The sequence below is a fragment of the Ixodes scapularis genome, unplaced genomic scaffold (assembly GCF_016920785.2).
Source record: "Ixodes scapularis isolate PalLabHiFi unplaced genomic scaffold, ASM1692078v2 PGA_scaffold10__122_contigs__length_95168666, whole genome shotgun sequence".
Lineage (NCBI taxonomy): Eukaryota > Metazoa > Arthropoda > Arachnida > Ixodida > Ixodidae > Ixodes > Ixodes scapularis.
Window position 1 is genome coordinate 68,210,377 of NW_024609836.1, and position 23,944 is coordinate 68,234,320.

Genomic DNA, 23,944 nt, shown 5'->3' on the forward strand with positions numbered 1-23,944 from the left:
ATATACAAACACAAAAAAAGACGAATAAAAATAGAGTATCCGCATAAATATCTTTATCAGCTATTTGCTGATTTGTTTTCTACCTCCCCTTCCTAAAAACTCTGTCATGGGAGGACTTATATTGGGGCCAGAGCACTGTTTCAAAGGATCTCGCAGGATTATTGAAGTACAGACGAGAAATCACCATAATGTGGTGCTCTGAAGGAGGAGAGTTTTTGTTACCTATATCCAGTTTCTAGATTGGTATGCCTTGTATTCAAAAGGAGTGCAAGTAGGGTTCCGTGTTTCTGTGAATTTATTTGTCATTAAAATCTACGATAATTTTTTTTTTTGCTGAAAATTTAGTGTTTTTAGTTTAAATTGCCTGAAATTTGGAGTTTACCTTCGCTATATTTTATATTTTACATGATATTTCTTCAGCTGATTTTGGCATTGACACGCTTGCCATTGGAAATGCTAACTGTTCCGCGACAAAACTTGCAAAGTTGCTTCATTAGACGTCGGCTCTTAACAATCACTAAACTTCTGAATGTGGCCTCCAGGAAGCTCGTTTGCTTCCCATCTAGTAATAAAGAAGCTTATTTATGTTTTTTCGTGAAGCTTTAACGTTTGCTTTATTGGAGAAGCTTAACAGGCTGTCGGGGTTAATCTTATGGTCACCTGTGACAATTTGGTTGTTGGCTTTTCTATCTATCCTCTCTCGCACAACATTTGAAGGGCAACTCCGCTCACTTCCTAAGATTTCGGTATAATGAGTGATTTCTCTGTAAAAAGCCCTAGTAAAAGACACTACGTCATTTGCTTCGCGAAAAATGGAATGGATATTTTTTAATATAATTTCAAACATGAGCATAAATCCAAACCGAAACTTCGGCTTCATCCGGCTACATTGACCTCGGGCCGCCAAGAACATGGCTATTACGGTGTACAAGATGTCGCGTGATCCTCTATGCAACAACGGGTGAGATTGGGGCGGGCGTGTGCTAGACGCATATGTTGCCTGCACCGCACTGTTCACCATGTCTTAGTGTCCACGACAGTCAACGATGTTTGCACAACTGCAACATTAGTCTGCGCACTTAGTGCCCGTAGTGTGGACGAAATTCAGAAAAATAAAAGTCGCAAACGGTGAGACGACGACGGCAGTTGTGACACGGGAGACGACGGTAACGGCGGGACCACGGTGGGCTGGCCGGATAGCTCCCAAGAAGCGCGCTGCGTAGGTGCGTGACGCCAATCGCGTGTCCACCGCTGTGCCGAGAGGAAACGTTTCTGACGTCACCCGTTACACTTGCTTGGAGAAATAAGAACAAGCAAAAGGGGGCAATGGTGATGACATTTAGCTTAATATTGGCTACGCCCTTTGCCGTAGCCTTGACTGCGCTCTTGGTTGCTCCTCGATTCGCCCGCTCGAGTCAGCCGATTTCGGCAACTTGGCGAGTTGCAAATTTTGCCAGACTGTTTAAAAAAATTTAGCCAGAATTTGTTGTAATATTATATTGTAGTCTTTCTAGATGATAGTGAAGAGGACTGCATTATTTTTTTGAAAAACAAAAATGAAGTGGAGTTGCATTTTAAGAGTTGGAGCTATTTGCTTCGTAATGGACAGACGTTTGATGTGTGAGTTTTCTCGATGACACTGGAGCCACTCGACAGTGGAGACAGATATCACGAGAAAATGTTTTCTGATCTTCCAGAAATGTTAGGACAGTCCGTCACAGAGCAAAACGGTGCTGCCTCGGCTTCCTGACATTCTATCTGAAGCTCAGGAAGGTGCCTTTTTTAGTTGTAATGACTGCCAGTTGTGCCCACGCTGCTCTATGCACCAAAATGGCGACGCCCACATGACAGTCGGCAGATGTGGTGCCGATATTAGCGTAATTACTTAGTGACATCAACGTGACACACACTCCTTTTGCCTTAACCCTTTGCCCTCTAATGAAGAGTGTCACTGGTGCCTTCCCTCACGGACGATGAAATCCGACCACGACTGTGACTCACGTTTCGGTTTCGGCACTTGTTTCGTGCACTCTCTGGCAGATGGCAAAACTACTCCTGTTGCTCCAGTTACTTTGGGCAGTTTTGCTATTCGACAGAGGGAAAACGCTCCGTTTAGCCTGGAAAAAAAAAAAAAAAGCAGTCACTTGTGAGCGTTCACGCTAAAACAAGCCGACTTTGGCGTGGAGGTCCACTGTAGCCAGCAAAGATAACCAAAACCTTCTCTTTGAATTTGATTTAAGAAACAATGAAGACGATTTTATTTAATTTTTTTAAATGGTGTTTTTATGCTTCTTGGGAACATAGCAAGCTGCCCAATTTTTTGTAGACATTTGTGATGTGTATTTCTGTGCCTACGAAAGAAGTAAAGAAACCGAAACTGAACAATCTCCATTCTCGTTTCTGGGCCTCCGAAAACGGAAGTGACGTAGGGAAGTGTGAATAGTCTGTATCGGTTGTATTTAGGAGATTGAGACTCTGGTTACCGCGGTGAATTATACCAGCGCAGTGGCGCGGTCGTTTCGTCGAATCTGTCAACATGGACGGCAATGCCGCTCTCGCGAGCGAGTTCGAGCTTCCTTTCAGTGACCCAACACAAACGGAACGGGAGTATGTGTGTGGCGGCCTCCACCATCACCCGACGGAGACCGCCCAGCCGATAACGAGCGGCCCGCATGCCGAAGTGCCCGTAGTTGCTCGTTGGCCGTTTCGCGTCCAGCGTAGCAAAGAAAAAAAAAAACAATTATGCTGCTTTATTTGCAGTTTAGTAATCATTTCCGGTTCGATTTATACTTTTCATGGTTATTCTAGCGGAAATTAGAATAGTATTTCTAAAAATTGCGAACCAAAACTTGACCGAGGGCACGTACGTCTCTTGTTTCGACCAATCGCTGACGCGTCTCTTGTGACATCGCGCTTCTTGGCCCCGCATCGGTCACGTGAGCTCCGCTTCTCCCGCAACTCTCGGGGCGTTGCCCCAGTCGATCCCAGTACGATTATTATCGCGACTGTTTAATTGATTTGCACGGCACACAAGCGCCGGTTTCGGCTGAAATTCGGGCAACGTGGCCTGAGACGTGCCTGGAACCCAGTTCAATCGCCAAAAAGATGTCCAAAATTGCCTTCATTGCCCCTCTAATGTTCCGTTTAAAATAAAATTTCGCAGTACATTCCTCGAAGTATAAAATAAGCAAGCGAGGGGTTAAATGCCAACTTTGGTCGAAAACTGAATCAGAATAAATGACTGGCATCGCTTTAGCGGCACGAAATATGATCACAGCCAAAATATTACGTCAAAGCGCTGCCGCATACTCCGCTAAAACCGATTTTAAAGATGCGACCAGCTGATCTTTAGCAGGCAAGTTAGCCTTTAGTCAAAAAACACTGGGCGACGCACACTGCAGCGCTCCCCTGACATCACAAAGCATTGGAACTGCAATTGATTCTACACGCTGTACCGCGCACCACAGCACCACAGTGACGTTACGTCGCTGTCGTACAGCTGATGATCAGTGTTGCCATTCTCTAGCACAGAGGTTCTCAGCCATTGATTGGTCGTGGACCCCTTGTGGATCGGCGGAGATGATGGAGGACCCCATTTGTGGTGAGGGGAAGGGAATGTATAGGTTAGTTATGATAGTGATTTAATAAATGGATATAAGTAAGGGCTAGTGTGAAGTAGACTTCTCTTTTTGACATATCCACGAGAAAACTCATCCGAAAATTGAAACGTCTCTTCACAATCTGAGAAAAGACAACTTTTATTTCTGGGCTTGACTGATGAGGCTGGGCTTTGTGGACCCCTAGAATGCTTTTGCGGACCCCAAAGGGTCTGCGGACCTCCATTTGAGAACCGCTGCTCTGCAGATAGTTTCGGTTTAGCTGTAGACGCCCGAAACCGAACTTTGAGACGTGATATTTATAAAACTACACACAATACCGAAAAAAAGAAAAAATTACACTTTGTATTTAGGGACACTGACGGAACTGAAAACAGTCGCAAACCACAATTCGACAATATTGGTTGGAGTTTCCCTTTAAGCTGAGGCTACAGCCGAAGCTATAAGCGCGAGCTAGCCCGCACTCCTGGCTTTGAGATGTGCCTGCGCGGTCTGCTGAAGAACGTTTAGGGTTCCCGATTTCAAGCTCTCGTGCTTGCAGCAATTGCCGCACTCGGCCTAAGGGTGGCCGGTGTACTATAAGGAGAGCCGTGTCGCACTTTCTTGGCAACTAAAATGAAGCAGAGTTGCCCCAGGACACTTGTGGGCCGCGTTGGGCGTGGTGCCCGCCCTCCCGCGTCGGAGTGGTGGGTGGAACAGGCTGTCTGGAGTGACCCTGGCGCCCTTGTCAGTTGCAGAGGAGTCGACGCCAGAGCCGGACCCCGACTACACGGAGTACATGACGGGCAAGAAGATTCCCCCAGGAGGCATCCCCGGCGTGGACCTCAGCGACCCCAAGCAGCTGGCCGAGTTCGCCAAGTCAGTGGTCCCTTGCACGTTTCTCCGTCCCTCGAGCATGCCCCTTTCTGAACTCGGAACCAGAGCGCTTTGTTCCGAGAGCTGCGCCGTCCGACGGGACAAGAACTGCGAGGGGTTCCGTCGGTTGTCCCGCCTCTATACTTTGCTTCTCCGTAACGCTAGTTCGGGCATTTGCATCCGAGTGTGACTGGGCGTGTTGTGACCGTTTGTGACCTCTTACGACGAGAAAACACACCGTCAGAGACTGGCGCCATCCATTGGGAATCCCCAAAACACTTCAAACTTGCTCGTAACTAGATAAAAAATAGTGCAGTATATGCTAGGTCAAATCAGCACTCTCCGTGAAAAATGTCAAAATTGTTTCAAGCCCATAGTCAAAGAACAGCGCGTAAAAAAAGGAGCAAATATATGCAGACCGGAAATGAACCGTTGCTGTCCAACAGGTGGTGCCTGTCCGTTATTATCACGTCGTAAGCAGTCCAGAGCGATTTGGACGCAGTCGGTCACGCTCGGACATAAATGCGTGAGCCAGTCCTTACGGCGGACGGGTGCTATGAGCCATGCTAAGCAGTCCAACGCTCCATGTGTGCCACATGAGTTAATGCTCTGAGCATGCGTGCTCAGCCAAAGCACGAGGGAAAGCAAAGAACATGTGCCGGAGGTCAGGCATCCAAAGGAGGTGTCCTGCACTTCTTGTTCTTCGATGACTGTAGTGAGAATAACCAAACAAAGCAAGAGATGTCATGTCTGCCTCTTTCGACTAGCAACAACATTTAATGATATCCAGAAATGCATCACTGGGAGCTCTAAAGTTGAAGGACTGCAAGGTATGGGGGGTGGGGGATAGAAAGTGGTGCTGAGGAAAGAAAAGGCAGGAAAGGGTGACATTACCATGGTGAGTGACTTGATGACTTCATGGTAAATGACTTGTCTTGTTTGTTTATTCTTTTTATATATTCTGACCATCCCTAACATGCTCGTCTTTTTTTTTGTATTTTTGTTTTTGTTACTTTTCTTGACCAATACTTTGGAACTATAACCTCTCGGGCCTATAACAATGCCCCTTTTGTTTTTTATTGACATAATTTCATCTACCCTTTTGTTATTGCGAGCTGTCTGGCACGTGTGGGAAGTGAACGTCCCAATGTGCACCGAAACTGATAGTTCCAACGTGCTACCATCCACCAACAGAATGGCTGGTGATATGTGCCACGTAAAAACACCCTATAAAATAGTTTCAGCATCCTAAATAGCTTTACAAGCACTACACACTTACCAAAATGGTTCCTCTACTATTGGGCGTTTTCACCGAAGTAATTTTTTCCACCATTTTGTCACGAGCTGTCTGTCTGGCGCGTGCTGAAGGCGAGTATTCCGAAAATTCACATGACGCGCTCAAATCGGTAGTACATGAAAACTTATAAATTTCATTGAGCCTCTTTATTTTTTCGTTTTCTGACCAGTAAAACATTTTCTCACTCACTCACTCTAACAGCAAAATGGCAGATTGACGTTATGTGAAAAAACCCGATATGTATAGTGCTATTACATAGTAGCTTTTTCTTAGTGTTAGGTTATCCTCTTTACTACATAAGTATGTCCATTGCTTATCACAACTTACTTTTGCTTAAGTAAAACTTCAATAAGTTTCGAGTACCTGAAGTGTGAGTTACAGGCGTTTGATGTAGTGACAAATATATTAATGCAAATGAAGGCCTTTTTTTTTTTTTTCATTGAACATTTAAGCTATTGATGTAGTAATGGCATGGAGCCAAGGATTCTTTTAGTGGCCTTTTGTAACTTTACCTAACCACTATGCCGTGTGACTTTGTTTTTCCGGGCCCAGTCAAAACCTAAAACGTCAGTGCCTTGGCGTTATGAGAAATATAACAAAACCCATAGGCAGACTGAAAGAAAGACAACCCAGACACTAAGAGCAAAACTTGTTGGTGCCCGGGTCAGATTCATCAGAAATTTGTACCCTATAGTCTCATTCTCGTTTATGTTTTTTTTTTTTTTTTTGTACTTCCTGTAGCCTCCTGCTCATTTCATGTCTTGGTGCCGTGGACTCTTCGCATGCTCAGGATCTTGTTTGCTTGGCATTGACGGTAGATCAGGAGACGCAATAGAAAATTGGGGGTTGCGGAAGGTGCAGCATTAACAATCGACGAGCACACTGCATTAAGGGGGGGCCCCCACGACGACCTAGACATGTTTTTGCTTTAGGTCATGATAAGATTTGCGATGCGGTGAGGTTTGCGCTTTAACCGGGAGTTTCGAGAGTAATATTTTCCTTTCCCCCGCGCAGAGTAGAATTATTAGGGTTAGTGGCCAGACCGCCCCCTCTCCCTCTCCCTTTCTCCTAAAAGAAGGTAGGTGGGAAGAGAGGCTTACCTAGCATCGGTTCGCTGCTTCCAAATGTTCCGTCGACGACTGCAAAGGGAACCAGCCGAGCCTTGCATTCGCGGAGCTCGGTTTCTTTTTCGGTAGGAAACAACTGCGATGTTGTTTCCTACCGAAACGGTCACAAACCAAGTAGGAATTCGGCTGACCGAGCGTCTGACGAGCAAGGCCCGACCGTAGCCGTGTCCTTGGCAGTTTCTAAGAAAAGCGTTGTTCGTTCTCGCCGCTCGGCAAATTGCGCGTAAGTTGGAGGGACGGCACGTGTGTAATCGGTGCACGCTGGTGCGTCTGTTGCCGCCGGCTGAGCCCCTCGCGTCAGGGTTTGGCGCTTGTGTTTGCAGCTCGGCGCCGGACAACGGCATGAAGCAGTGGTGGGAGCAGGTGCAGTGCACCAGCGTCTACTCCCCAGAGAAGGGCAAGGGCAGCTCCTCCCAGAGGTCAGTGGGCCAAACATTCCTGGGCGAGGCGAGGTCTCCCTTCCTTTGGCCGGCGTCTGCCTTTCCCCCCGTGCGTCCTCGCGCCAGGGCTTGAAACAAGCGTGCGCGGTTGCCGCCTGCTAGCCTCACGAGCTCGTGCCTGTGACTGGACGGCTTTCTGTCACTTATTAAACGGACTAGTCCGTTACTTTAACTGTTCGTTCCGTCAGATTTTTGGCTTTGTCTCCGACTCCCGCGACTGGATTGTTTTCTCCCTTACTTTAACTGACTTCTCTGTTGATGTTGCTGCATTCATTCTCTCAAATTTGCATTCTTCGTCACTTTAATGGGCTTGTCTGTTAATTTAGCCGCTTTTGCTGTGAAATATGTGGCAATGTCTCCAGTGCTCGCTTTGTTTGTTACTTTAACAGACTCCTTCATTAAATTTGTTGCTTTCATTCTGTCAAATTCGTGGGATCTCCTCCAGTTGGCTGACGGCACTTTCTATGTCGATTTGACAGCTCTTCTTTTGCTTCAACCTTTATTTTTTCTCGTCATCTAATTGGCGTGGCAGTTGTGCAAGAGGGCACACCCTCGCTCATTCAGGCAACCTCTTTTTCTCGTAGGATGAAGCCGAGGAAGCAGAGCGACGACGTTGCCAGAACGATAGCGTGCCCACACAAAGTGAGTAAAAATTTCGAGGGGTGCTCCACGCTTCCACCCGCTCGGCCGATTTGTATGCAAACACGAAGTTCGCCCGTTTGAACGCGCCCGTGGCGCAGGAAGTCTGTGGAAAAATTTCAGGCAGAGCCAACTGTGTTTTTGTCTAATTGAGCGATTGACCGCAGGCATAATTGAGGGAACCACGGCCAATCACTTGTTGATTTTTCCGCTAGCGATTAAACTGAATTTGCGCGTAGGTCATGTGACACCAAGCCGTGAGACAATGTTTTCTCCGCTAAATTTAGCGGGGAAGCTGAATTGTGCGTAGATGACGTGACGTCAAATCGTGCGACGTCAATCTTTTTCGCCGAGTATGGCGGGGCAACCGAATATGTGTGTATTCAATTTCTCCGCCAAATTTACCGGGGAAGCTGGATCGATGTCGATGTCATGTGACGCCGACCTTCCCGCCAAATCTGGCGGAGAGCCCGACTTTGCGTATAGGTCACGCAACATTGAGCCACGCGGCGTCCATGCGGCGTCATTTTCTCCGCTAATTTTAGCGCGGCAAATAAAGGGCCGGAAGCGTACCTCGGAGTGGCCTGAAGGTCCTAAGGAAAGCTAATCGCATTAAAAAAATTGGACCATTTGGAAGAGAACATCGAGCAACATTGTAAACAAGCGTGGTGACTTGTTGTCCCTTATTGGTACTTGTTGTGCTGATGTCGTCATACTAACAGAAACGTAGTTACCTGCCAAGGTTTCTAACAATGAAGTGTTTGAGTGTGAAAAGTTGTTTAGTATCTATCGCTGGGATCGCGGTACTAGCATAGGTCGGCATTTCCGAACCCACTCACTCACCATCACATCACTAATTACAGCAACATCCAAAAGTCACAGCCCTTCACATCACAAAGTACATCGACGTCCAAAAGTCACAGCCTTTCACATCACAGAGTACACCGACGTCTAAAAGTCACGGCCTTTCACATCACAAAGTACACCGACGTCCAAACGTCACAGCCCTTCACATCACAGAGTACACCGATGTCTAATATTCACGGCCCTTCACATCACAAAGTACACCAACGTCCAAAAGTCACGGCCATTCGCATCACGGAGTTCAACCGGATAACAAACTCATCCCCATCACGTCACCTCAATCTCTGAACTCACAAAGTCATTCACCGTCACTTCACAAATCCGTCAAGTTCACGAAGTACTTCACCGTCACATCACGAATCCTATAGAGTTCATGAAGCATTCCCCATCCCATCACCGCCAGCTCTGAATTCACAAAGTCGCTCACCGTCACATCACGAATCCGACAGAGTTCATGAAGCATTCCCCATCCCATCACCGCCAACTCTGAATTCACGAAGTCGCTCACCATCCCATCACGAGCTCATCGAGTTCAGCAAGTCGTTCCCCTCACGTCCGTGAACTGATCCCGTTCATGGAGTCGTTCGACCGGTTCGACTTCACGGCCCTTCACCGAGTCACAGTCATTCACCGAGTCACAGCCATTCACCGAGTCACCGAGGTCACGGAAAGCGGCGTCGGCCCCTGCAGCCGCGGCCACCGCCACTGCCTCCGGCTCTCAGCCATCCTCGAAGTTCTTTCGCAGCGGCGCTGACGACTCCAGATGTGTGTGTCAGTGTGTGTGTGTGGGGGGGGGGGTATTGGGCTGGGCCGGGCGACGCACCCTGCACTTGTCATTTTCTTTGTTTAGCTTGTTCCCTCTGGTTTTAGTTTTGTTGTCCCGTTTCTTTTATTTTCGTTTTGTTTCGCGCTTTCTTCATCGAGCGCGCATGCTGTGGAGAGCGAGCGGCTTCTTGACTTCCCTGCTCCGAACTTGTGAGATAAGGTGCTTGTTTCCGGGAGAGTTATTAGCCCCACGGATGCCCAGAACCAAAATGGCTGCTGGTTTGTGGGCGAGCGGTATTACAAAGGGTGGCATCACTCTAGCAAAGCGCACATGAAGGCTCCCTAGACTTCGCCTGGTTGTCGGCGTTGTGATTCTGGAGTGGACCCCACCTCAAAACCTTCTAACCTGTCCTTTTTTTTTCTTTTTTTTTTTTATCTTTTGTTGCGGACGGTTTTTTCTACGAAAAAAAAAAAGAAGGCGCTTATATTTTTGCCAACGACCGCTCGCCGAGGGGGCAAAAAGGAGAGACAGACACGAACCTGCGTGCACGATTTTTGTGAAACATCTTACAAACATTAATACGAGTCCATATTATATGAACGAAGACGTTTTAGCGCATTAGAGTTTAGCGAATAGAGATCACATACGCGAGTCGACGTTTAGGCATTTGTAGGGGCGGCAAACTGGGCATCCAAACAGACCGCGCCAGGCGGTCTGTTCAGAACGATAGCAAGGGGTGCTTCGGTATAGTTTGGGGAAAATAATATGAACTCAAGTTCGAGCGTCCATCGCCAAAGGTTCGGCAAGCTCGAAAACAGGACAGCGGCGTCCTTCATTTTATCTATTCGGTCAAATGAACGCCGCCATTCGCTAAAGTGGCATTCGATGAAACGCCGTGGGCCAGGTTTCGCTCGCTAAACCGTCGTTCGATCAGTACAAAATTGTTCTGTGTATTTTATCTTAATAATTATGATCCATGGCAACCAGCCTATCGTTGCCTGCCTCACTTTACGTCGTAAAATAGCGCGTTGATGTCACTTTCATAAGAGATACCATAATAACGCAGTACTTCACAGCCGACCGCTGAATCACCCGTCTAATATTTTGTCACGGATTTCATCATATATATATATATATATATATATATATAAGTAGACATTCCAAAACAAGAGTCATCCATTCCCAAAAATTTCAGTGGACTGGAACTACCTCCCCACATCTGTTGCCACAATTGCCACTTACTATATGTTTAAATATTGCCGTAAATAATCTATACAGCTCAGACTGAGCTCCAAAGTGTACAGCTTTGTTCTGTTCTCTTCTAACTCCCGCTCACCTCTGTAATGCTGATGGCCCTGAGAGTATGTCAGTTAAACAAATAAATAAAAAAAGTAAGTGCCTCGCCTGAAAAACCTCTTAAAGAGGTCGCCTCTTTAAGAGGTTTGCACCTTGCCGAAGCAATGAAATCTGTGTTTTATTCGAACCCGTTGGTCAGAGTACACCTCATCATTAATTAAACCACTCATTGGATCATTCACCTCAAAGCAATATGTTTACTTCTGAGCGTGTTCGTGTCGCTCAACCTACTTTGAGCGAAATGCAGTCGAGATAACTAATGATGGTGCTCGACTCCACTTTTCTCAGCTTTGAACCGAGGCGAGGCGCGCGACTCACGCGCGCCTCGCGCTCGTTGTTTTACGCCGGGGTTTGGCTGCGCATAGACTCCTATTAGATGTAGCGTACTGTGTTTTCGGAGTTCATGTTTGAATAGAATCGGAGCGTGTTTTTAGGAGTTTATTTTGTAGCGTAGTTTACACTGGCCGAGGTTGAGCAGTTTCGCGTGGCTTCTGGCGAGCCGTGCTGCGTATGCGCGAGGAACAGTGACGTCACACGTGTCAGCACCGACTGGCCTACCTTCAAACTTTACCACAGTTCGACTAAACATCTGTTGGACAAAGAGTCAATCATTTGCTAAAGTCCGACCGGGCGGTGCTCGCGAATATAATAGACTCGGAGACTTGATGGGACGCAAGTTCTTGAAGCGGGAATCTCTATGAAGCGTTTTATTAAAGGACAGGGTCTTCTAGTTTCACCCCTTGACATTGCTTTCAGTCAGGATGGCACGCGCTGTGCGATTGATTGGGAGCTAGTGCGCCACTTTCCGCGAGAACACCAGTAATGCAGGCGGCTGCTACCAACGGAGAAAACTGCGAATGACAAGGTCTAAAGTATCTAGACTTAAAGGGGCGGTGCAACGATATTCAATTGGAATGTTTTTCACTTTACACGAGCTTACTGGCACTAGTGGTTCTCAAGGATACTCACACGCAACACCACTGGCCAAGAAACTCCTTTGTTGCGCCGTAATTTCGAGGACAAAACCGAGCGTTTTCATTCGATCTCTCCTTCGAAAAAGCTGATGACGTAGCTGGGCGGTAGCAGTACCGCGCAGTGACGATATGTGAATGCGGCTCATAGATTGGACCCGAGCATTGCGTCGGCACTCGATTTGGGCTCGTGATAATCGATAGCTCGAGAAGCATTCGGGTATGTCCTGTGTCCAAGCGCTGCAATGACGAAAACAGCCGAACCATAACAATGTCTGGAACGCAGCGCGTCTCCTGTGCCTTGCCAACCCCAGCGCGTGGCTATGATCAACACTGGCGGCATATAATCGGCTCCAGATCACGTGGCCGCTTGTTCTGGCTGCGAGTTGAGGGGTGAACTTTGCTCGTTTTTCTTAATTTTTTCTACCACTTCGATTGCGTGTGGTGAAAAACGAACGGGTAATTTACAGGTCATTAACGTCAGGGATCCGTCCTAAGCGGTATTTGCGCAAAATACAAAAATCGTTGCATCGCCCCTTTAAAAATGAATTTCCTAACGTTATACTCACATGACGTGACGTGAGCATGTAAAACGTGGTGCTCAATGGCACCTCATTTCACATCATTTTTCCACTATATTTTATACACCAACTCATGTTTACAAACAAACTGGAGCGCTCCTAGCCGACGCCACCGGCGCCGCGCATGCGCGATGGGGTGTGGGCAAGAAGCTCGCCGCGTCGCCGATAAACAAACCATTGAATTGCGTTGTTGTCGGCGGTGGTGTGAGTCCAACGCAGGTTTCTGCGTTGGAATTGTTGATTGTACGTCTTCCTGGGCAATGCCCGACTACTTAAGCAGCCTCAGCAAAATTACTGAGGCTCGCTATACCACAAAACTTCGCGTGAATAATGTGACATGCGGCGATTCATTCCGCGTGGACGCCGCAGAGGTTACGCTAAAGCCTGATTCGCATGATGAAATTTCGGTCGCAATTTTCAGTCATGACGTCGCTCGGGTTACAACAGCGCGAACCGTAGCTGAGATGTTCAACATCGATACTGAAAATCGCAAGCAGAATCGGACCAAGTGAATGAGGCATAACAAGTTGTTGATGGTCACTGGTAACAGCGATCAACATCTCCTTGTATCCACTGTTTACATCGAGCCTGCTTACCAATTTTCAAACTTAAGTATTTTGAGGCCTGCACTCACTTCTTATCGCAACTACCGGGCCAACATTTGGTCCACGGGCCGGTGTCGTCTAAAAGAGCAGACGACGAGCAGAAGCGTTTGAAAGAGCAGACGACAGTTCGAGCATCAGGCGGCCGTTCGATCTTGAAGACGCACTGAACGTCCGCATGCAGGCGGTCCCAACAACTTGGCGGTATTCCCGCTTTCATGACGGAACAAAACAAATAAATCTGATGACAACAAGTATCCGTGAATTTAACCCAAACTGCTTCCCGCCCAAGCAATCGTGGTCCGACGGCGACTGGCTTTCCATTTTCACGGCACATATCCACGTTCTCGGACGAATCGAGCACATGAAAACTGATCTTCAAGCCTTTCTCGACTCTTTTGGTGCAGCCCCAGTCGCGGCGTTTTGACGAGAAGGCAAGTTTTTGTCAGGTTTTTTTTTAATACAACCCTAGAATACACGTCTCACATAGGGACTTCCGCCTTCAGCCCCAGACCGGAAGTGCGCCCGACGCGCGACCATCGCGCCGTGACGTAACAGAGATGAGTTCGTTGGTTCGTGTATAGCCAGAACATAATTTCGGCGACATATTCGCCTATACATGAACTCATATCTGTTACGTCACGGCGCGGTGGTGGCGCGTCGGGCGTAACAGAGATGCTCCTCAATACAAAAGCCAAAAGGCTCCTTAAAACCAAAACCGACAGACTCCACACGTAACCCGTAACAAAAAAGAACAGGTCACAACGAGTCGACAAAGGACGTAAGGAAAAACCCGAACAGCGAACTTTTCCGTACACTTGGCAAGGTCAAACTTTGTACCTACAGGTTGCCTCAAGCTTGAAACACAAAAGCTTACCCAATCAATCAATCAATCAATCAAATCTTTATTCAACATCGCACAGATGTTGGGGGCGCAGACAAAAAGCCTATAAAAGGCTTGACTAAGGGTCTGCGCCCCCTACAAAAAACTTAGCATTGCAACAGGGGCACGTCATAACAAAAATAGATAATCACATTGGAAGTGCGTCTCAATTTTGCGAACAAAACACTGTAAGAGCGGTACAGCAAAAAAAATAGAACATACTGTGACTTGCAAGTGCTAATCAACATTTAGATTATTTAATAAAGAAGGCAAGTTAAAACGAAGCATCTGACGACCGTAATTTGTACGTGTTTGTGGAATAATCCAGTGACAAGTGGAACGTATATCGTGTATGTATACCTTACGTATACCCCAAGCTTGAAGCACAAAAGCACAAATCACAAACGAGCGTGATGGGGACGAATTAAGTAAGTGCTTATACTTCCTTTACACGTCTAAGAAACTAGGGAGTTTTGTGTGTTGTTCCAATAATTCCTGTAAGGATACCCGATACTCCTCTGTCGTCTTTGTGCATGCATAGTACCGTTATTGGGTATCGTTACCGAGCACAAAAACCGTCTACAAGGACTCCCTACCGTTTATCGTTTTTCTAGTGAAATTAAAGACGACGTTAGCAAGGAGAAGCAAGCAAACTAACCTCGAAGGGAAGGGAAACAGAGGTCGTCTTCGCTCCCTCAGCTCCCCTTGATAACCGGTGATTTCTTCAAGCAGACAGGGCCAGTGAGGACGCCTTCAGCCAGCGAATATCAAACATAGTCTTTGAGATGAATAGAGGCAGGTTCTTAATTTTGTTTTTGTTACAAAAGAAGGGTCATTCTGGAACAAGGTCTGGTGGTAAATGCAAGATGGGGGACGGGTAAACAGCTCTCCACACTTCTAGACGGGGAACACAGCCTGTCAGAAAAACTGGACATCGCCGGCTCATCTGACAAAAAGGTGCAATGCCAGGCTCTAAAGAGCGTGGGAAAGTAAAAGCTCTTTGAGTGAACCGACGATACGTGCCCCAGAACAGCACAGCGACGTGCATGAAAAAAGTTTAAAGGAACGCGGCAAGCCCGGTTCAATAGTTTTCCATGTTTTAAAAATAAGAGGCTTATTCAGCTCTTTGCGCACCTCGTGTGTTTGTTTACCCCTCAGACGCTCTGACGTACCGCTATTTACACCTCGTTTTGACCAATGACGGCGCGCGCTTTTCTGTCTCGTCTTCGCGCGTTCTGTGCGCGCCCTTTATATTTCCCGCTGATTGTTGTGATATTCTTCGTATTTACTTCTTTTTAATGGGTCACGATAACGTTCGCAAGCGCGGAAGACACGTGTTGGTACCCCTACTTGCACGTCGTATCAACACTTACTTCGAATTTGACTTCGACCTCGACCGCGCACCTTGTTTTTCATTGGTAGCCTGCTTGCAACAGAAGGATGACGGTGATGACAACGCAATCACGGTTTGCTTGTGGTCCTGTGTGATGGGCTCTCACTTCCGATCGAAGTGAGAGCCATTCGTATCGCTCCGACGCTGTTGAAAAAACTCAGCAGACCTTTGAATGTGTCACTTGCTCAGGAAAATAACGAGGAGACGAATGTCTAAGCGCTTTTGTAAGAAGAGTGGTCTCGATTTCAAATGAAAAGCACTCCAGCAAAATGTGGCCGATATGGTTCGTATGCAAAACTAGCTAGCATAAAAAAATAGATAAATTCAGAAATGGGGACGGACTATCTGTCTCCCCCCTTGGAAAAGATTTATGTCATTTTATCAAGAATCTTTGAACACTCGTACTCCGCCTTCGCGTTCGAAGCGCTGATCACGGAGTAAGGCTAGGCTGCTTAGTGGATTGAGTTTCGCCACGTGTTCGTCGCATATTTTCTGATGGGGTCCGGCTTTTACAGACAAGTATCGTGCCAGTAGCTGACTTTTGCTCAAATAAACAGAAACAAAAACCTCTTTAGTCAATATTCACGTTCAACGGAGATCGAAGAACTCTGTTCGTATTCCTAGAATTCAAGAACTCAGGCATATGCACGACTGTGATGAAACCTATTATCGGCAACAGCAAGCGAAGCCCCCCACCTAAACGCCTGAGAGCGCGTAAAATTCTCTCTGCCTGTTATTGCAACGGACACGTCCGCGCGCTTGTTAGGAAACGTGGGCGACAAACCGTGATGCCAATCGGCTGCTTCCTCACATTTTTAAAATTATCATAATTCTCTGGCATATGGATAAAGCCCGTAAACTTCCGTGATTTTTCTAGAATAGAGTCAAGCCTTCCCGAGATCTTAGATGCTAAATAGCGTTTGAAAAAATCCGGAAGCGGCCGAAACAGATCAAATCCGGCGCACGCTTTTTCGTGTGGACGGATAAAAACGAGCGTATGCCGCATATTACCAGCATCAGAATATCTGTAAGCACTATTAAGCGAGAGCGAGAAAACAAACATTGTATACTCGGTTAGGGTCACACCAGTACTCGCGTAGAAGCTCCGGGAAGACGGTTTTATTTGTGTTTCCTTGAGGGGTGCGCGCACGCACGCGCTTACAAAAGACAAAAATATGGGCGCACTGACGCACGCAGATGCAATCAACGCGAAGAGAAACCCTCCCGTGGCAGAATAGCACAGTGGCAAAACGACACCTTCCCCGGCCCCCCACACACAATGACACACACAGACACACACACCGAAAGGAGGAGCCGCCAAGCCGCGCCGCGTAAACGGAACCCCACGGCCATGCAGGAGGCTCAAACGTCTGCCGCGCACAGACAAAGCCCCCCGTAACGTTCGCTAAGCTGCACGTGTACTACGCGACGCGGGTACGCACGCCCGCAGTATCGGGGCAGAAGAGCGGAGGCTCGCCAAACTCGTTGGAGTCGCCGCTGAGTCTGTGCCGGTCCAAACATCCCCCCCCCCCCCCTCCCCCCCAATCCCCATCTGGGAAGCGCTGGTGCCGCTTCGTCTGCAATACACAGTCCCCTCCCCATTTCCGATTTCGCGCTTAAGCCGCGCACAGTCGCACACGCAAAATGTCACATCCTCTCTCAAAGTCCTCCAAAGCAAACGCCCCTGCAGTTGCTTCCCCCAAACGTTACCAGACCACCCCTACGAATCTCGTTCTGGCCTCTAACAGAAGTTCCTTCCAAGTTTCTACTCCGTCTACACTCTATACTAACCGCCACAGCATGTTTGTGCGTGTAAGGGCACCAACATGCTGCAGACACTACCAAATGTCAAGTCGGCTATCAGTCGCCAAGAGTACGCACACGCAAGCAAATCCATACCAACATCTCCTGAGTCCTGACTCCTAGTTCACGAACTCAGTCCCCATCACATCACAAATTCAGTTCACGAATTCATTCACCATCACATCACGTATACACCAGAGTCACGAAGTCCTTCACCACTGCATCACGGGTGCGTCAGAGTTCACGAGGTCACTCCCCGTCACATCGCGGCTCCTTCCGAGTTCATGAAGTCACTCCCCTTCGCATCACGACTCGTTCCGTGTTCACGAAGTCACACCCCCTTCACATCACGGCTTCTTCCGAGTTCACGGAGTCACGCCTGTTCACATCACGACTCCTTCCGCGTTCACGAAGTCACACCCCCTTCACATCACGGGTTCTTTCGCGTTCACGGAGTCACGCCCATTCACATCACGACTCCTTCCGCATTCACGAAGTCACATCCCCTTCACATCACGACTTGGTCCGAGTTCACGAAGTCATTCACAGCCCTTCACCATGACGCGGTGAGCGTGAGTGAGTGTGAGTGAGCGAGTTCGTGAGTGACTTCGCCGAGGTATGGGTACTAGATTAGAAAAAGGTGTCCCAATCAGTATTGCTGATCATATACAATCTTTTTTATGTCCCCATTGTTTCGTGTTCAGAGGTGGTCTGCGCAGGTATACGTATTAACCACCGTGACGTGATTTTCTGCGCCTGTTATCGGCCACCAAACGCATCCTCCACGTTTTGTAATGACCTTCATGACGTGTTAATTAATATAGTCGTAAGGTACCCTCATTCGCCTAATTTTTTTTGTTAGGTACTTCAACTTTCCGAAAATACTTTGGAATGATTCATGCCCGGTTGTTTCCGAGTCACATAGTGAATCCACGGCATTTGTAAACCTTTGCTCTGATTTTAATTTTTCCCAAATGGTAACAGAACCTACACAAACTTCATCATCGAGTGCCAATATTCTTGATCTCATTTTGACAACATCTCCTGACTTGGTAACTCAATAACCTACTTGCCTGGTCTAAGTGATCATTGCTTTATTAATTTCACTCTTAAAGGATCTGTTCATCGTTCAGTCAGTAAACCAAAATATATTAGGGACTACAACATGGCCGACTATCGATCCATAAGCAGAGAGCTTGAAGCGTTTTTAGATGAATACATGCTGGAGTTTTCGGAACATACTATCGACACTAATTGGAATATCTTTTGGGACAAGGTGAATTATTTAGTACAAAAATACATACCATTACGCGTAATCTCATGCAGGCATCTAGCCGCTTGGTTCAACGTTCCATTAAAGCGTCTTTCAAATAAGCAAATGCGATTATACCGCAAAACCAAACAAAGTCAGAGTCATGTCAACTGGTGTGCTTATCGTCAATTTACAGTTTGTGCTTATCGTCAATTTACAGCTCTTTTTAAAAGCGCAGTGAAAGAAGCTAAGAGGGTTTTCTTTAATAACACACTTCCTTCGTTACTGATAAACGACACTAAAAAGTTCTGGGACATCGTTGGTGGTCCGAAACAGAATAAGATATACCTAGACGACAACAATGGTGTGACCCTTCCTCAGTCTGAATGCTGCTCTGTGTTTAATGAAGTGTTTGCAAAGTCGTTCTTGAATCTACCCTCCGTTTGTCTTCCTGATGTTGCTGATTCGAGCTTTTCTCCTATGGATTCTGTGCTTATTGACTGGGTTGGTGTGATGCATTTCATCCGAAATTTAAAAGTTTCTTTGTCATCTGAACCTGATGATTTTAACTCAAAGTTTCTGCAGAAGACCGAAGTATACTCCTCCATAATTTTGTCGAAACTTTTTTCACAGTCCCTAGATACCTGTACTGTGCCCGGCGATTGGAAGGTGGGCAAGGTGGTACCCTCGTTTAAATCAGGAACTTTGCATTCTCCCCTTAATTACAGACCGATATCTTTAACTAGTGTTCCTTGTAAAATCCTAGAGCATATAATTTATTCTAACCTTGTTAGTTTCCTTGAGAGTAATGCATTTTTTACATCATGCCAGCACGGCTTTCGTAAGACGTTCTCCTGTGAGACACAACCCATTTCATTTACACATTAACTTTTTGCTGCTTTAGATAATGAATCTCATGTTGACTGCATATTTCTGGACTTTTCTAAAGCTTTCGACGTTGTATCTCATCAGCTACTCTGTTTGAAATTAAGCAGATTAAATATTGGCCCTAACATTCTCGCATGGATTGAAAGTTCCTTGTCTAACAGAGCCCCATTTGTAGTTGCTAACGGCTTCAAATCATCCTCGTCCCCCGTTACTTCAGGTGTGCCACAAGGGTCTGTGCTTGGCCCTCTTCTCTTTCTCATCTACATTAATGACCTTCCTAACTCTGTCGACTCATCCATCAAGTTGTTTGCTGACGACTGTGTCATTTTTCGAGTCATTTCTACTAGTTCCGATTCCTATGTGCTTCAGTCTGACCATAACAAAATCTCTAATTGGTGTGATATCTGCAAAATGTGTCTGAATGCTAACAAGTGTAAAGTAATGAGAATTACACACCAGACCGTTTGTGGCAGCATTTTCGATTGTCAACTTTCAGGCAGTACACTTGAACAAGTAACGTCATACAAATACCTAGGGGTTCACATAACAGCTAATCTGTCTTGGCAAATGCATGTCAAACATATAGTAAATAACGCTAACCGTATGCTTGGATATTTGCGTCGTAACTTTTCTATGGCACCATCATCTTTAAAGGGGTACGGAAACAAAAATTGAAATATTCCGATTTTGTTCGGAAATCAGTCAAGCATGACGGATAATAACCGTAAATGATAATCGCACGTTTGTATTTTGAACGATTGGCTATATTTTTCGTTCCAAACGGTGCACTCGAGCAAGCGCTCGAAGAGAAGCGAGCGGAGAGCGCGATGCGTCATGGGATATCCGGCGCAAACAAAAACAGAAAGAAAAGATTCCCCGCATTCATGACGTAGCAAGGCTGGCGTGATTATCAGCTTTGCCCTTGGTGGCATTGTCAGCATTGTGGTGCTGTCAGTAGCGTCAGCGCGTTACAACCTAGCCGTTCGGAGTACCCGTGGGGTGACGAGCGTGTGGCTGGCCCAAGGAGCACGTAGCTTCCACAACACTGTCAGCTTGGGGCTGAACGGGGTGGGGAAAGCAACTTTTGTTCGAGTTTTGAGCGGCGGGCTAATCTTCTAGGAGGAGAATGGCTGTTTCCGGTTGCACGAACGAGGGTCCCAGAAAGGGGGGACTCCTTCCTTTCCGTCTTCTTGGACCGTTTGGTACAGTGCGCGATTTTTGAGTTCAGGAGGAAAGCTAAGAAGGAAAACGTTGAAATGCCAAAGAGCGGCGCTGCTCCGAAGGAATCTGCTACGTCACGACTACGTAGCAGATTCCACAACGTTGCTAGACTACCTCCCAAATAGGCTCCGCATGCATCCACCAGGTGCACATTGAAAGATTGTTTATTTACTTTAAAATTAGTTTTCTTTTGCTTTTCAACGGAAGACTGGTGTTTTTGAGGTTAGGGTGCAACATGCAACACATTAAAGCTAAAAAATGAGCGCTGAAATTTCGTTTCCCTACCCCTTTAAAGCTTCTCCTCCCCAAAACTCGTCCGCTCTAAACTGGAGTATGCATCTTCGGTGTGGGACCCAGACCTGGAATTTCTTATTAATAACTTAGAATCGATACAGAATCGCAGCGCGCGTTTTGTCTTGTCAAAACGACTCCCGTTCATCTAGCATATCCTCTATGAAGGCAACCTTGAACCTTTCTCTGTGCAGAATATATTGCAACTCACGCTATTTCATAAAATATATCATTATAACCCGCACCTCAAAACCGAACTTTTTTCAGAGCCATCGTACGTCTCATCTCGTTCAGACCACCATAACAAAGTAGACGTGCCACATTGTTGCACTAACTTGTTTTTCGATTCATTTATCCCAAGGATTAGTAACGAATGGAACCACCTGCCTGCTTCCATTGCAACGACTACCGACGATTTCACTTTCAGATCCGCCATTGAGTGTTATGTACTTTCTCAATAACCTGCGTTGTCTGCGTTTTTCATTCTCTGTTAAATTTCTGGGTTAACTACCTGTTGTTCGTTTTTATGTTTTCCACCACTCCCTTCTGTAACGCCCCCTGGGCCTTGAAGGTACTGAAATAAATAAATAAATAAACATTGGCGATTGCTTGGGCACGGAGCGTGCGATTGGATCCGAGTCCTCGCCGATTGCTGATGCAGCGCTTGTTTTCAATGCGGGCCGAAGCGAGCTCCTCTTCAACGCAACCCTCGCATCGAGTATGTGCTCGGGTCGAAGTGCGTGCCCAAACAACGGCAAACTCGGATAATTGGCGCACCAGCCACTAGATGGCGCGCATTTCGAAAAGGGGTCTATCGGGCAAAGAAGCAAACGTAGAAGTCTACTCTCCTTCAGTTCTACTTGCCGCGAAAACTTTGCCGATGTTTTTCGGTAAACACGAAAAACGCTTGTTACGACTGGGGTTCCGCATTTTTCAGTATATACCAACAAACCCCAAAAATTAACCCCCAAATCATTTTTTTTTTGATAGCCGTAATTAAGGCCCAAGTTTCGCGAAATTATGTCTTTGTCCACGGCACGGGAGCGTCGATCGGGAGCGCAGCCTATGCCGAACCGTCCCCGAGATTTTTTGGAAACCACTTCCCCCTTCGCGTTTCCTCCTTTCGTCGGTGTCTGGACGTTTTCCCGTGCGCTCGGGTCGGTCACGTTACGAACCGGGCAGAGACGTGACGTCCGTTTGTGTGCTCTCTTGCAGGGCTGCAGCAAGATGTTCCGGGACAACTCGGCGATGCGCAAGCACCTGCACACGCACGGGCCCCGGGTGCACGTGTGTGCCGAGTGTGGCAAGGCCTTTGTGGAGAGCTCCAAGCTCAAGAGGCATCAGCTGGTGCATACGGGGGAGAAGCCCTTCCAGGTTAGAATCAGTCTTTCGACGGCCGTTGGTGTAGACTCGCCTCCGCAGGACCGTTTCCACAAAAACTGCCTTCGTCGTCCCGTGTCCGTAAAGCCGTCTTCGTCGTCCTCCGTCTCTAAAACTGTCTTCGTACAACCGTCTCCATAAATCCCCTCTTTGTGCAGGCCTTTCCTGTTTAACCTCGTTCTCGGTTGCGTAATTTACTTGTCTGGTATGGGGAAACAGAAAAAAAAAAAAAATCAATGAAATGTTACAACTTGGAACGAGCAAAAAAGATTTTAAAGGGGGCAAAACAAGAAGGATCGACAGTCGCGATAAAACCTGAACGCTTTGCAGTTGCCTGGCACGAACAAAACAATGTTTTCCCCCGTACTGGAAGTTCCACGATTTGAGGGAGCGTCGACTGCATGGAAAGAGACTGTGCCCATCTTCATAAACCTGTCTCTTTAAACCTGTCTCCGTCAACCCGTTTCCAAAAAACCCGTCTACGTTCCGTAAAACCGTCTCCGCAAATCCATTTGTGAAACAGTCTCCGTAAGCGTGTCTGTAATATCGTCTTCATACGTCGCTTCCGGAACTTGCCTCTGCTTGGTGTCTTACGGAGAATGGGTCAGCACTTTTTGAGCGTGAGCCGCAACGTCTCGATTATAACTTTGCCGTGGCAAAAGTACAGTAGAACCTCGTTGATACGTTTTTCAGGGGACCGCGGAAAAAAAGCGTATCAACCGGGAAAGCGCAGCAACCGATACCGCACTTAAAGGCACTCTATATAAGATAGAAAGCAGCTCTTATGCAATGGTTTATTTTATGCACTTACCGAACTCTTTTGGACTCAGACAGGTTCACAAAAACGCGTAATATCCACCTGCCGCTTCGAATTAATGGTATGCAGTAAAAGTCGTTTCTCCACAAGCCGCAGTCCCCTCTCACTCTCCGCGCAGTCATGAACGTTTACGTAGCGGCGCAAGGTGTCCAACGCAGCGATCGCGTCCGCAAACGTGGGTGCAGCGTAATCGTTGGTTTTTTTGTTCGTCTTCTTCATCACTTTCTTCGTTGTCGGCAGTAGTGAGGTCGGCCACAATGTCCGCTATGCTCGATATCCGAACGATCAGCAATCTCTTGCGCCTTCTCTCGCAGAATGCCTCCGTCGATGTTGACACAAGATGCCCGGGCTTGTTTGAACCATACCAACAGGGCCTCCTCTAACTTTGCGTGTTTTGCCCCCCGAGCCTGTTTAAAGCCTGGTTGGTAGAAAGGAGCCTTCGCCTCGATCTCCTTTCGTCTCGCGACGATACTGTTTAAAGTTGACGGCGCGAGTCCAAGCTCTCTTGCGACCTCAGACCTCTTCCGGCTGGGATTTCGATCCACCGTGCGAAGTATGTCAAACTTCTCTTTAAAAGAGAGTGCTTTTCTCTTTCGGGATGTCATGGCCGTCGTCAACGCGCACGCACTCAGAAACGGCACTGTTCACGCAGTCGAGCTGTCGAGCGGAACAGAAACTGGAAGTGCAGCCGTCGCGGCGTGCGTGCGGCGCGTAAACAACTCGCGCCGGAGAGAGAGGACAGATGAAAAGAAAGAGCAAGAGAGAACGAGCGTTTTCGCAGAGCTCAGCAAAGCCCAGTGAGGAGACCGGGAAAGAGGGGGAAAGGAGTAAAGGGAAGGAGGGCGCCCGCGCGGCCGCGCGATCCGCGCTGCGTGATTCGGCTCTGCTTCGCTTCGCTTCG

The 23,944-nt window shown here is 47.3% G+C and overlaps 1 protein-coding gene across 3 annotated transcripts in view; it reads left to right on the top strand.

Annotated features, from left to right (window-relative positions):
• LOC8033385 (transcriptional repressor protein YY1) overlaps nt 1-23,944 on the top strand; it is a 31,108-nt gene that overhangs the window by 1,570 nt on the left and 5,594 nt on the right. For 2 of the 3 annotated variants that reach the window (XM_040205734.2, XM_029982072.3), the window contains exons 2-5: nt 4,349-4,475; nt 7,220-7,315; nt 7,921-7,978; nt 22,062-22,220. In XM_040205734.2, coding sequence (XP_040061668.1) covers nt 4,349-4,475; nt 7,220-7,315; nt 7,921-7,978; nt 22,062-22,220 — 440 coding nt within the window. The remainder of the gene's footprint in view (nt 1-4,348; nt 4,476-7,219; nt 7,316-7,920; nt 7,979-22,061; nt 22,221-23,944) is intronic. The other variant, XM_029982073.3, reaches the window with a different exon arrangement.